The sequence below is a fragment of the Macaca fascicularis genome, chromosome 11 (assembly GCF_037993035.2).
Source record: "Macaca fascicularis isolate 582-1 chromosome 11, T2T-MFA8v1.1".
In the NCBI taxonomy this organism is placed as follows: Eukaryota; Metazoa; Chordata; class Mammalia; order Primates; family Cercopithecidae; genus Macaca; species Macaca fascicularis.
Genome location: NC_088385.1, coordinates 89531486 through 89544471, shown reverse-complemented (window position 1 = coordinate 89544471; position 12986 = coordinate 89531486). Strand labels below are relative to the sequence as shown.

The following is a 12986-nucleotide window of genomic DNA, read 5'->3' as shown; positions in this document are numbered from 1 at the left end:
TCGTTAGATGTTGTCATCCTGCACCTGTGTTAAACAAAACTTACTGCAAATTATTGATATACAACTGATTGACACAAACACGTTGGTGCAGCAAAACTGCAGCTCATCTGACAAAACAGCTTTCTTAATCGCCACACTGCCAGAACTACTCTGAATATGAGCGTACTCCAAATAGAAAAAGGGTCGTCAATGAAGAGAGAGACCATGAGTACCCAGTAACAATATGCTCTGCCAAGCAGAACCAAAGTACCAAAGACTATTTATACCAGATGCACTGTAATTGGTTGGTTTTCTCTGCAGAAGGAAAGAAGTACTCAGATTGGCCAGAATGTCTATTCAAAATAAGCCTTCGTGTACAATGACTAGAAACATAGAAAAAGCAACAGAAAAGAAATAGAAGAGAACAAAAACTGCTTTTGTAATGAGACTGCAAACTGCTGGCCACAAGAGTGGATAGCGAGTAAAAGCAGAAACGGTGTATGGGGGGATGGAGCAGGCCATGCAATAGTAGCTCAGATAGCAGGGGCTCGACCACAGACTCCAAGTGAAAAAGTCAGCAAGAACATCAAAATAGGGCATAGCTCTGTTCTCAGGGGAGATGAGAGTGAGATACAGTAGTCCCCCCCTTATCCAAGGTTTCAGTTACCCATGGTCCACTATGGTCCAAAAATATTAAAAGGAAAATTCCAGAAATAAACAATTCGTAAGTTGTAAAGGGCACATTGTTCTGAGTAGCATGACGAAACTGCGTGCCGTCCTGCCCTATCCCACCCTGGATGTGAATCATCCTTTGGTCCAGTGTATCCAACAGTCTACACTACCCGCTCATTCATCACTTAATAGCTCTCGGTTAATCAGATCCATTGATGAGGTATCACAGTGCTTGTGTCCAAGTGACCTTTTTTTTATTTAATATGGACTCCAAGCACAAGAGTAGTGGTGCTTGCATATTATAACTGTTCTATTTTGTTATTAATTGTTATTATTAATCTCTTACTGTGCCTACTTTATATTATAAACTTTATCATAGGTATGTATGTATGGAGGAAAACATACTATACTATATACAGGGTTTGGTACTGTCCTCAGTTTCAGGCATCCACTGGGAGTTTTGGAATAAATCCCCCAAGGATAAGCGGGGACAGCTGTACTTAATGTACAGTGATCAACCAAGTCATTCAGCCCCCTGGTCCAAGCACTCTACGGCTAAGTATATAACCATGCAGCTTTTTAAAACCACAGAGAACGTTCATCATATTATTTAATTTGAGTCTCACTCTGTGGTTGGCAGTTACTATTATTATTTTCGTTTCCTGACCAATTAAAATACTGAGTTCACGAGAGCTGAGCAGTTCAAATACTTAGCTAGTACAGTGGTATTCCAAGATGAAAACTGTAATCTTTTATCTTGGTCCAGCATTCGTTCACAACCCTGCCTCTACTACACAGTACATACAGTATTTTAAAAAGAAAGGAAAAAGTATAACTCATTTTAGAACAAGTTCCTTTAAAAGGTTTTTATTAATCAGGATTTTAAAACTTCAGAGATAGTGCATTCACCTATTCAGAAATCCCCCAAGGTGCCTTAAGGCTAAGGTTTAAGTGTACCAGGTTAAGAAGTCATACAGGCCGAAGCATTTCCAATCCTATTTAGATACTTTCACTGAAGAGCATCACCTGGTGCCTGAATGTCACTAATAATAATCACTAACAAATTTTTAACTTTCCTAATTTCAGCTGCCTAGACCCTCATTTTTGCTGCTTCCCTAAAGTCTATAAAGTCTTCATGAAATGCAAACCAAATTTCCTCAAAATGGGTTGTTCAAAAAAAGCACAAACCAATAAAGACACTTGACTCTAGAGACTCCGTTTAGGCATCAGTACCTACTCGAGCATAAGCCCTAGGCAACTGCGTATCAGTTTATTTGTCAAAATGAGAATCCAATATCTGTCCCCACAGTCATATTACAAAGAAGATGACATTATTTTATATGATGGTGACAGATTATTTAAATAGAGATCATCTCCTAGAAGTTCAGCAAGCTCGCTACCTTTTCAAAATCTGAATACCTCAAACTCACAGAATCAACGTAAAGATGCCATGGTTGAACAAATAAGAAAAATGAAACATAGATTAAATAAACTGGCTAAAGTCATATCCATAACACACACACCTTATATTCAACCATTTTTAATCCAGGAATTTAGACAGCTTATCTGTAATACATTTAAGTGAACTACAGCCTTATTACCCTAAGTGTGGTCAGTGAATTTGCAGCATCTGCTGTACCTGGGAATAACAGTAATGAAAATCTGCATTCTTTTTGAGACAGACTGTCACCAGGCTGGAATGCAGTGGTGCGATCTTGGCTCACTGCAACCTCTGCCCTCTGGGTTCAAGTGATTCCCCTGACTCAGCCTCCTGAGTAGCTGGGACTACAGGGGTGTACCACCATGCCCGGCTAATTTTTTTGTGTTTTAGTAGAGACAAGGTTTCACCATGTTGACCAGGATGGTGTCAATCTCCTGACCTCATGATCCACCTGCTTCAGCCTCCCAAAGTACTGGGATTATAGGCATGAGCCACTGCACCTGGCCAAAATCTTCATTTTTAACAAGTCCATATGTGTTAATAGATCTATTAATAGAAACATATACATATAGATAGGTAGAAAGAGAGCCAGCAAGAAGCCATCTCAGCATCCCTTTAGGGAGATGCTTCTAGCTCCAAAAAACTGGGAATTTGAATTTGAACTGCACTTAAAAAGATTTTTAAAAAGTCAATTGTCCATATGAAAGCAGGGAGGCAAGTTATGAGAGGGCCGGGTCTAAAACCCCTTGCCAGTCACAGGCATCCTCAACATCATGCCAGGAGTGTACTGAAAAGTGGCCACTAATAATTCCCTCCTGAAAATAGCACATTATTTATCCTGATGACGTACAAGAGGTTTTGAAATATTGATTTCATCTTCTGTTCAATATGAAACAAAAGCCAAAAAACACCACTGTTTATAAAAGAAAAAAGTAACTTTAAATATAGAGGTGAAAGGATGCAATCTTAATGTGGTCATTTTAATTGGGTATTTCAAATAGATATTCATGGTACACTATAGTTGATTTCAAGCTGCACACTGGTGTCTTCAAAAGATTTTTATGAAATCTCAAATTCATTTTCTTTGGTTAAATCAGTATATATCCCTGTAAGAGTGGTTTAATGTATAAAACATTGTTTCTTTAATATAAATCTGTGATATAATTCAGTACCATATTTTTTTTCTTTCAATAAAATAACAAGAATAACCTTCCAATTTTAAATGAAATTTACCAAACGAATTCAGGTATACCGGTTTTTTCCATCAGCTATAAATAATTGCCTCCCTCTAAAGGGCCTATTTCTGCAAATAAAAATGTCTTTTTGCCTGATTAAACTTTTTCATCATCTGAGAACTTTTCTTCTGCAAATTTCTAGTTGGAAAATTTGTCATAAACAGCTTGCTTTGTCAAAATGAGATCTTTTCCATTTTTTGGGAGAACAGTCGTGTAGTTAATTGTTTGGGACAGGAGAGGAGGAACTTGTTCTAAAGGAAATATACTTGAAAAAACATTTGAACCCAACTATTCTACCTTGAGACATTTTACAATTGAAGGCAGCAGGCTTAGTTTCTTAAAGCTGAAGACAGGAAGACAGAAGTAGCCAAAAACCAATCTACAAAACCATGAGAAATGTCCCAGAGGAACCACTATAGCTAATTGCAGCTGCCAGCCTTACCTTGAGAACCCCTTCTTTAGAATGGTTTTGTAATGACAAGTGTCCTCCCCAAACAGAAAAGTAGTCAAGCCTATGAATGTAATCTCTATAGCCACCACCTAAAGCACCCCCCACAGAGGACACAATTTTCAGGGATGTCACTTCTACATGCACTGACAACCAGTAAATCCTTGTTCCCTCTGGAGCAGCCTTACTCTAGAGTTTACTGACTCACATTTAATCCAAGAGACACAACTAACAGAAAAGAAAATGGGACAGACATGCTTTCATTGTGGAACAAATTGGAAATTAACAAAAACAAGATGTTTACTTTTCACAAAGAATTTTGACTTATCTGCCTCTCTCAAAGACTAGTTTTATAATTTTGGGTTTACAACAGAAGCTCAATAACAATATGCTTTATAACAATGACCTTAACACAGATCTATGACCTAACAGGTTAATGTAAAAACAAAAAAAGCAAGACAATAGTTTGCATCCTTTCAGTGTCTTTACAGAATACATATAAGCAACCGAAAAAAGAAAACAAAATTTCATAAGATATAGCTGTAAAATTTCTATGAGCCTTATTCATCTTAAAAACTTACTATGTAAGAAATAAACTTGTGAACTGAACTTCAAATTAATAACCAAAGAATTCCAAGTATGCAGGGTTATATGGACTGCCATTCTTCCCACCGGATTTTTAAACAATGTTGAAACACGGCTGTTTGAAATACTTCAGTACCATCATTTAACACTGTTCAAAATGTCAAGAGCCATATTGCGCCCCAGTGGCCACTCTTCAGCAAATAACACATCCTTTGAAGTTAAAATACTTCTAAATGATGTCAAGTGAGAATTCCTAGGCTAGTACAGTCAAAATGTTCTACTTCTAAGGAAATCAATAATCTCTGGAATCACAATTAGGAAAAAGGCACTTTCATTTAAAAAAGTCATGAATTTTTCAGTTTCAAATCTCAATCAATTCCATTACCACAAGGCAATGTTTTTATACAGTTCCCTAATTAAAGAAAGTATGATCACATGGCTATAGTGAACCTGTTTTCTTTTTTTTTTTTTTAACTTAAACTTTCTGTGGAATAATTATACTTTTATAATAAATTTCATAAAAATGAAGATTAGTCATCAAATACAAAGACCTCACAGAAACACTTTATTTGACAATACCTAGCACACAGCTGCTATTCCAAGGGCACTAATGTGTGTTTCATTTCAGAAATCATGTAATTTAGCCAGTCATCTTGACTGTAACTACATGCTGTGCCACACTTCATACCATGTCTCACTGCAACATCACAAAATGCCCCAGCAAAGAAATTAAGAAACAAAAGTTTTTATCAAATCATCATAAGCAAATAGCATCTCCTCTGCCAAATACTAAGGTACTTCTAAAACAGGTACAATGGCACTGCCCTCAAGCAACGTGGTACAGGAATAACCTTCAAAGAGAGCAAATATATATTTAATTTCATTTAATTCCACAATAAAATGGAATCTAAATCCAGAGTTCATATTTTCAATTCTCATATTTTTTCCATATAATTTTTTAGACATGAATAAATCAAAACCTCTCTATCTCATCTTTAAAACAATTATCTCTAGTTTTTCAAATTAACAGAACTCATGAAATGTCCTTAAATAAACTACTCTAAAAAATGATATCAACTTTTAAAGTGGAATCTTGAAAACAATCATTTCAGTCTTCCCGCCTTTTTTGAAATTCTCTGGTTTACACAGATAGGTTTACTTGTTTCCCATTAACCTGTATAAAAAAAAAGTCAAAGTTGTAAACCCAAAAAACCAATCCCAAAATGCTTCTAAAAGACTTAAGCAAACATTTACACCTTTTTCTCTTTGAGATGGAGTTTCACTCTTATTGACCAGGCTGGAGTACAGTGGCGTGATCTTGGCTTGCTGTAACCTCCACCTTCCAGTTTCAAGAGATTCTCCTGCCTCAGCCTCCTGAGTAGCGGGGATTACAGGCACCTGCCACCACACCTGGCTAATTTTTGTATTTTTAGTAGAGACAAGGTTTCGCCATGTTGGCCAGGCTGGTCTCGAACTCCTGAACTCAGGATCCACCCGCCTCAGCCTCCCAAAGTGCTGGGATTACAGGTGTGGGCCACCGTGCCTGGCCACACCTTTAATTCTAGAAACCTTGAGTATCAAAAAAACTGACAAATGTAATTGGAAAGGTAAACAGAGAGGAGAAAAAGAGAGGAAGAGGGTGAGACAGAAATTTGGAAGAGCTGCATCTTTTTGGAATTAACTGCCTTGAATATATGGCCAAAAACCTCTGAGGCAAAAATCTTTAATCCCTATTGACAAGTTGAGGCAAATCTAGTCAACTCAAAGAGTTTAGACATCCAAGAAAAACAACTGACCTGAACAAGTAGGAAAGAGACATTTGGAAGACGCATTCCAAAGCTTTCGCATGTATGAATAAAGCACCAGTAAGTACAGACCCAAAATAAGGCCAGGCCAAAGTACCAATCATGAATCTTAAGAGTGAGTGTTTTGGAAAAGAAGCTAACAGAGTCCCAGTGAAAGTTTTTAAATATGAGTATCAATAAAAATAAACATGAGTAAAAAAATTAAAAGGTAACAATAAAGTGATAAATTCAACTGGAATTCCACCTGTCAAAGGTCAACCTATCAGCATTTGTATAGATCTATCATCAGACTCCCGAACGCAAACCCTTTACAGTACCTGCTAAAGTACAGGTAAGAAAGCACAATGTTTTGTGGGATGCTTGTTAACAACATAAGCAGTACTGTAGTCGTGCTATGCACTACATATACAAAGAAGCCCATATCTAGTAATATTAATAATTTGTATATTATTGAATGTAAGTTTATTCCTCAAATGCACATACAAATCATATCTTCAAAGAAACCATTTAACACTGTATGCAATTACACCTGCAACTATCCAAAATATTATGCCTTTTTCACCCAATGAAAAACAGAGGGTATGCAGTCCTGCTGAAATATCCCTCCACTTTTTTAAAAAACTGAGCTCCTAAATGAGGACAGCTATTTATAGAGGAGAGGTCTTTACATTCAATAACCCACTGTTCCTTTCCTTGGAGGCTGCCACACTTGTCACTTCTGTGAAGTCATTAAAATAAGTATCCAAAGCTGATACAATACTCTGCTCTTAAGAGAGAACCAGAAAGGTTAACAGATGAAAGTTACTGTGTTAAAAGCACTTTAGATGAGTATAATAAAGTTATAAGAAAGTAGATTTGTCAGCCACAGATTTTTCAAAGTGCCTTAAGGTTAAACTTCGTCCTTTCCTAATATTACCAAGGTGCCTGCTTTACAGACAATGCACCTTTAGCCTATGAAAAACAGTTGTACCACCAGAGGCATTTTTTTTTTAAGTGCTTTTTGTGTGCTGAGCAGCAACAAAATGATTAGAAAGACAAACTGTGCTCCTAACGCATGCTGGAATGCAAAAGCTTGCTATTTCAAAATTATAGCAGAAGAGAATTCAGTATTAACCATAGGGGCACTAAGTGCAGATGACAAAACAATAGCCCATAGAATCACCAATGTAAACGTTAATAATCATGCATGTATGTGTGTGTATGTATGTATGAAATAATACATGTGTATGTATGTGTGTGTATGTATGAAAACGACTAAGAAACAGATGGCAATTTTCCCTGTGGCATTTGCACATGTCCATTCAATGCCTGTATGTGGGTCAATTACTATGATAAACATCACGTGACAGGCTCCATTGAGGTAAAGCGGTTCATAATGACTTCACCTAATTTTAACTTACTGATGAGATATACTTATTCAAAAGAGCAAAATGAACTTTTTCCAAATAGGTCTGTTTAAACAATCCAAACATAGCTAGATAATAAAATGCCACCTAAAATAATTTATAAACTCTAACTTGTATTCCAGTGAAAACTGGGAAGGAAACTGAAGAGTAAGACCATATTTCTGTATACAGTGGCTTCTTATAATAATAACTTGATAACCATTGATATAAAGAGAGCTTCTCCCTTACTTAATTATATAGTAATTCTTTCTAAACATGCTTTTTACTAAATACCAGGCCTGCTTTCAGTAGTTACACATACTGGAATCTTAAGATAACAACCTCAGATTGGTGAAAGACAAGTCTCTTAGAGAGAACGTTTTAAAGATAACAGAGTGATTATTTCACGAGGGATTCCTATCATACCAGGTCAAAAAACCCAAACTAGAAATTACTGCACAGTGGAATAGCTAAGAGACCTACAGGTAACGTTAATGATTCTGGTTGGGTTTAACAAATGCAAAATGTCCAATAAGAAAATAAATTTTCAGAGGAGTCACAAATATATTTTCTACTTCCAAGCTTGCAAAGTGTCTTTCTTTGCAAACTAATAAATTATTTTACTCATATGAGAATTTAAAGCATGTAAAAGCTGCATTATCTTATTTGCTTGTCTATGTATAAAAAGGGCATGTCACCAATTAGAAGATATGTGCTAAGTGAAATCAGATTTCTAAAATTTAGAACAGTTATGGTTTGTTTACCTTCGTCTGCTTTGAAGTAAACTGACTCCTCTCATGGTGCTATCTCCATAAGAAACTCTAACAGTATTATTAAAAAGGATAAGAAAAAAATGATGCCACGTCATCCTCAACAAATGCGTAAGAAACCAGAGAATTTTGGGTCAGCAAGTTTTACCACTGACCTAAACACCAAATTTCTCCAGAAAATAAGAGAAAATCCTTTAAAGAATTACATACAACATAACTTAAAATTTGGCAAAGACTGCATATTTTTAATTTCAATCTTCCTCTAACCACAACTTAAGACTCAACACTAGATTGAAAGCAAGGGGAGGGAGGACGAAGCTGAAACCACATACCCTTTTTCATCAGATACTGTGAATTCTTCTCTTCCACTGTTTGTTTCATCACATCAAAGGCATATTCTTAAATTTAGCACAGACACACTTGTAAAATATTAAATTTTACCATAGAGAAATTAATTGTGCTATAAGAAAGTTTCATGTTACCATTTAATTTCAACCAAGCTACATCAAACATGGAAAGAAATTATATATAGTTTATAAAGCAAATGATCACTATATTCAAAAGAAATGATAACTTTGAGAAATACCACAGCAAAAATGATTTAGTTAAGCATGTCAGGAATAACAGCCATCTCCCTTGAGCGCTTCTCCCTTCACTTCCGGCACTGGCCTCTCCTTACAGAACTGTATTTCACAAAAGTTCCTGGGGGGCAGCAGAATCCACAGGTCTAGTTTAAGCCATGGTTTAAACATGAATCTTTGCATCTGAAATGGAGTAGTGGAAATAAACAAATTATCATCATCCTACAGTTTACACTGGGCTCCCCAGCTCTCCTCCCCCTTCACACACCAGTGAGTTACAGTAGTTAGACAGAAAATATGTCAGAAAAGAAACAATTTATAGTGTAACTTTGCAATGAATCATTTGAACAGCAAATAAGTTCAGTGCTCCTATTTATGTGTCTCATAATTTCTAGGATACATAAAACCTAAGTTTGCTACTCCTAAGATTTCACATTCTAAGAATATGTGATGGCATATGCAGTTATGCTAAGAAATCAGTGTAAAATACACTTTTCAAATTGTAGCAAAGCATAATTCACACTTATAGGGCCTCAACATTATATCAATATATACTATCCAGACGTCATATTGAGCATGCTATCAATAAAATGATATGGGCAAATAATCATACTAAATTCACCTATGTAGCTACAAGATAGAAGTCATGAATTTTAACACTCCATTAGACCTATTGCATCTGAATAACTTACAACTGTCAACCATCAAAGCACAACTAATTTATCATCACACTCACACCATTCTTCCAAGTTACAAAGTCCAGTGCTAACACGTCTGATGACTCAAGAGCACAGAACAATTATACCTACAGAAAAATGCATATCCAAATTTACCTTTAATTTTTAAAGAATGGTTACTTCTGATATGTACTTTCTTAAGGATTAGACAGCAGTTAACAAGGGCATACAATAGGAATATTTGATTTTATCACAGTGTTCTACAACAGGTTAGAGTATTATAGTAAGTTTCTTTTTTTAAATAAGCTCTATATTCTCGGTTTAAAAGCTTCCTATCCAAACCGCCCCCATCAGAGCCAGTAACTGCCCACACTGACCTAAGCTGGTTTTCGTAAAAGTCACCCATCTTTGGTAACAAGGGCTTTTTCCACGAATATGCTAGAAATAGCAGGTGCACCATTACACAAAATTGGAGAGAACAGAAATTTACCTCACTCCTACAGACCATTTCTCAGAGCATGCTGTGTAGTTGCTAAAATCAGTATGCTGCATAAAAGTTAAGAAAAAATGTATGTTTAACAGTGGCTCCCTATCAAGTAGCCTCTGATAGGCACTACATAAAATGCATTAAGACGGGTCTGCTGGATGTTCTAGCAGCTATTATCAGGTGATTTCTTAACAGAGATGTGAAGATGCTTTTAGCAAGAGAATGGGCACACCAGAGAATACAGTGGGCTAATTACGACCAGAAGAAGATTCTGCCTTCACCTCCCCTCACTGTCAACCACTTTGCTTAAGAGTTCACTCACTGCCTCGCCCTAACCCTGGGGATCCATTCACTTTCCACAGCCCAGAGAGGCTGCTGAAAAGCTGTCAAAGTAAATCTGTGCTCACTTTTTGGATGGTTTAATTTCAATGAAGCATGAAACACCCCAGGACGGTTAATAAGTTTAGCCAGGCGTGCTGTTATCCCTAATATATTTTAATTATGCATCTGTTTTAATTGTAGTCAGATCAAGGCACCGGAAGGACACAAATTGGAATTTTCCCTAATGGATATAGGGGCTTTTCATCACTTTCTAAACACAAATAACGTTTAAAAGATAGGCAGAGACACCAAAACAATGGTGACATTTTCCAGAAATCGATGCAGTATCTTTGACAACACAGTTCAGGTCTCATTAGCCACCCAAACTAACCTAAGTGCAGAAGACAACTTCAGTCTCTAGGGGCGTCTTCTTCTCCAATTAGTACAAAAGAACCACTAACGTCTAATGTACAACTCCCAAACAGAAATGAAAGCCGAGGCTCTTATAAAGTGCTGCCCAATGGATTGGTGAAGGAGGCTAGGGAGGTGGGAGAGACCATCAGCAGCACTATTTTGGCTCAAAGTAAAAGTCTGTACACGTTAAAAGGTAAAGTTAAAGCAGAGAACGATCTCTCTTTTCACAATTTTGGCAACTATCAAACGTGTGTTTTAACTTCGGGAAATAAAAGTGCCCCATCAAAAAAAAGAAACGGAACAGGGAGGATCTATCAGGGATCCAGGAGCGGCTTCCTCCCAACCCAGATGTAAAATCACTTAATGTGCTTTTGTTGCATCAAGGAATACCTAAGACTTTTTAATTTAATACGCTCATTAAACAGTTTCCCAAATTGCCGGGATTTCCGCTAAGAAACTCAAGCGTCTGCCAACAGCCGAGAAGCAAGGGCGAGAACCTGCTGCAAACTAGGAGCGGAAACTCCCTCGGCCCGCCCAGCGCGCTCACGTCCCGGGTGTTTGATTTAGGTGTTAATGTTTACGTGTTGCCTAAACCATCAGGTGCTGAACCAATTCCTCCAAGAGGCACTTGGAGCCTTAAAGCGGGAAGCTTCAGAACCACCGCGGAGTATGCCCCCTGCAGCCCGTCGCCCCTTCCTCTCGACCCCTTACCTGTCATCATAGCAGAAATCCGCACTCAGGGTGTTGAGATACAAGGCGAGCCCCAGAGCGCTGCTCACCAACTCTGCAATCATCTCTCCACCGCCTTCCCTCCGGCTCGGCTCCCAGCGCGAGGGCAGCAGCGGCAACAAAAAACAGAAGCATCAATCCCCACCTTCCGCCGCCTTCTCCTCCCAGCTTCACTTTTCCGTCGCTTCTCCACCCTCCCTCCCTCGGGTCCTTCCAATCCACGACTCCTCTCCTCCTCCTCGCGCCCGGCTCCGCAGCTCCTGCGTCCTCCCCGGGTGCGGGCTCACACCACACTCCCCATGCCCGGCGCCCGCAAGCGGTGAGCGGTGTTTGGGCTCCGCGTTCCCCGGCGGAAGCGCAGGGCTGGTCTTTTCGCGCGGGTCGCGGTTCGCACCCTAACCCATGGCAGTTTGGGGCGTCCTAGGTGAGGAGTGGGACTCGGAGGAGGTGGAAGGGTGCGGGATGGGGGCAGAGGGACCGGACCGAGCCGGGCTCTGGGACCAGCTGGAGGAAGAGAGAGAAAGAGGCGCGGGTGGGAGGGACAAGGCGAACCGCCTCCCCTCGCCGCCTCCCGGGTGCACTGCTCCGGTGTCGCTCGGGCGGACTCCGGCCGCCAAGGCGGCTGCTGCACATTCACTGTTTATTAGCTCCCTCCCGGCCCCAGCCCCAGCTCCCTTCTCCAATGAAGTGAGAAGCGGTGGCTGGAGACTCCACAAGCTCCCGCGTGGGGTTCTCGACGCGGCCCCCCGCGCCTGCGTGACCAACCCTCCATCCCGGCTTGGCCCAGCCCCTTTCTCCACCCAAATCCTCCCGGAAGGCTCCTCCCACCCTGCTCCGCGGGCTGGAGGCTCCACCCACACCCCCTAGCCTGGAGGCTCCTCCTACCAGCCTCCCGCCCTCTTGTTTCCTTCACCTTCGATTTCACTCTGGAAAGCCCCCGGGACCCAAGGGCGACGGCTGGAAGACAGCCCAAAGGAGTAGCTACAGTGCGCCTTGGGAGGGGAAGCCGGGAGAAAGGAGGCCGAGGAGGAGGTGGTCGCTCGCCCCGCTGCTGCCTGGCAGCGCCTGGCACTACTGAATCTCAGCCACAGCGCTGTGTGTGCCAAGAGCTGCCAGGCGTAAGTCCGGTCAGCTGGAGAGACTTCTGAGACCAGGAGAGGAAGAACAGGTTTGGCGACTGCTGCAGCTTCGGTTGTCACAAACACACGGGCGATCTCTCACGCACACGGTGTGTGAGACTAAATGGGGCGGAAGCAGGTAGTAGTGGAGAGCTTGGAGGCAACTTAGGAAGGAGAGATTTCAGCTCTTAGCCCACGGTTGGCCCCAATGTCAATGGAAAGACTTGTAGGGAGAGAAATGTTCCCTCCTTCAGTAAGGTTAAAAAGAAAGGACCCCAAAAAGGGAAAGAAAGACACACACACACACCCCGCAGCAACTGCCCAGGGACTCCTTCGTGG

General features: G+C 40.1%; 1 protein-coding gene across 4 annotated transcripts in view; it reads right to left on the bottom strand.

The window, feature by feature from the left end:
• The window catches only part of TMTC2 (transmembrane O-mannosyltransferase targeting cadherins 2), a 455593-nt gene extending 443329 nt beyond the window's left edge, over positions 1-12264 (bottom strand). For all 4 annotated transcript variants that reach the window (XM_074007499.1, XM_005571660.4, XM_065524634.1 and 1 more), the window contains exon 1: positions 11512-12264. Coding sequence is in view for 2 of the 4 variants with exons in the window: in XM_005571660.4 (XP_005571717.1) it covers positions 11512-11594 (83 nt within the window). In the remaining 2 variants the exon portion in view is untranslated. The remainder of the gene's footprint in view (positions 1-11511) is intronic.
• Between the last annotated feature and the right edge of the window lie 722 nt (positions 12265-12986).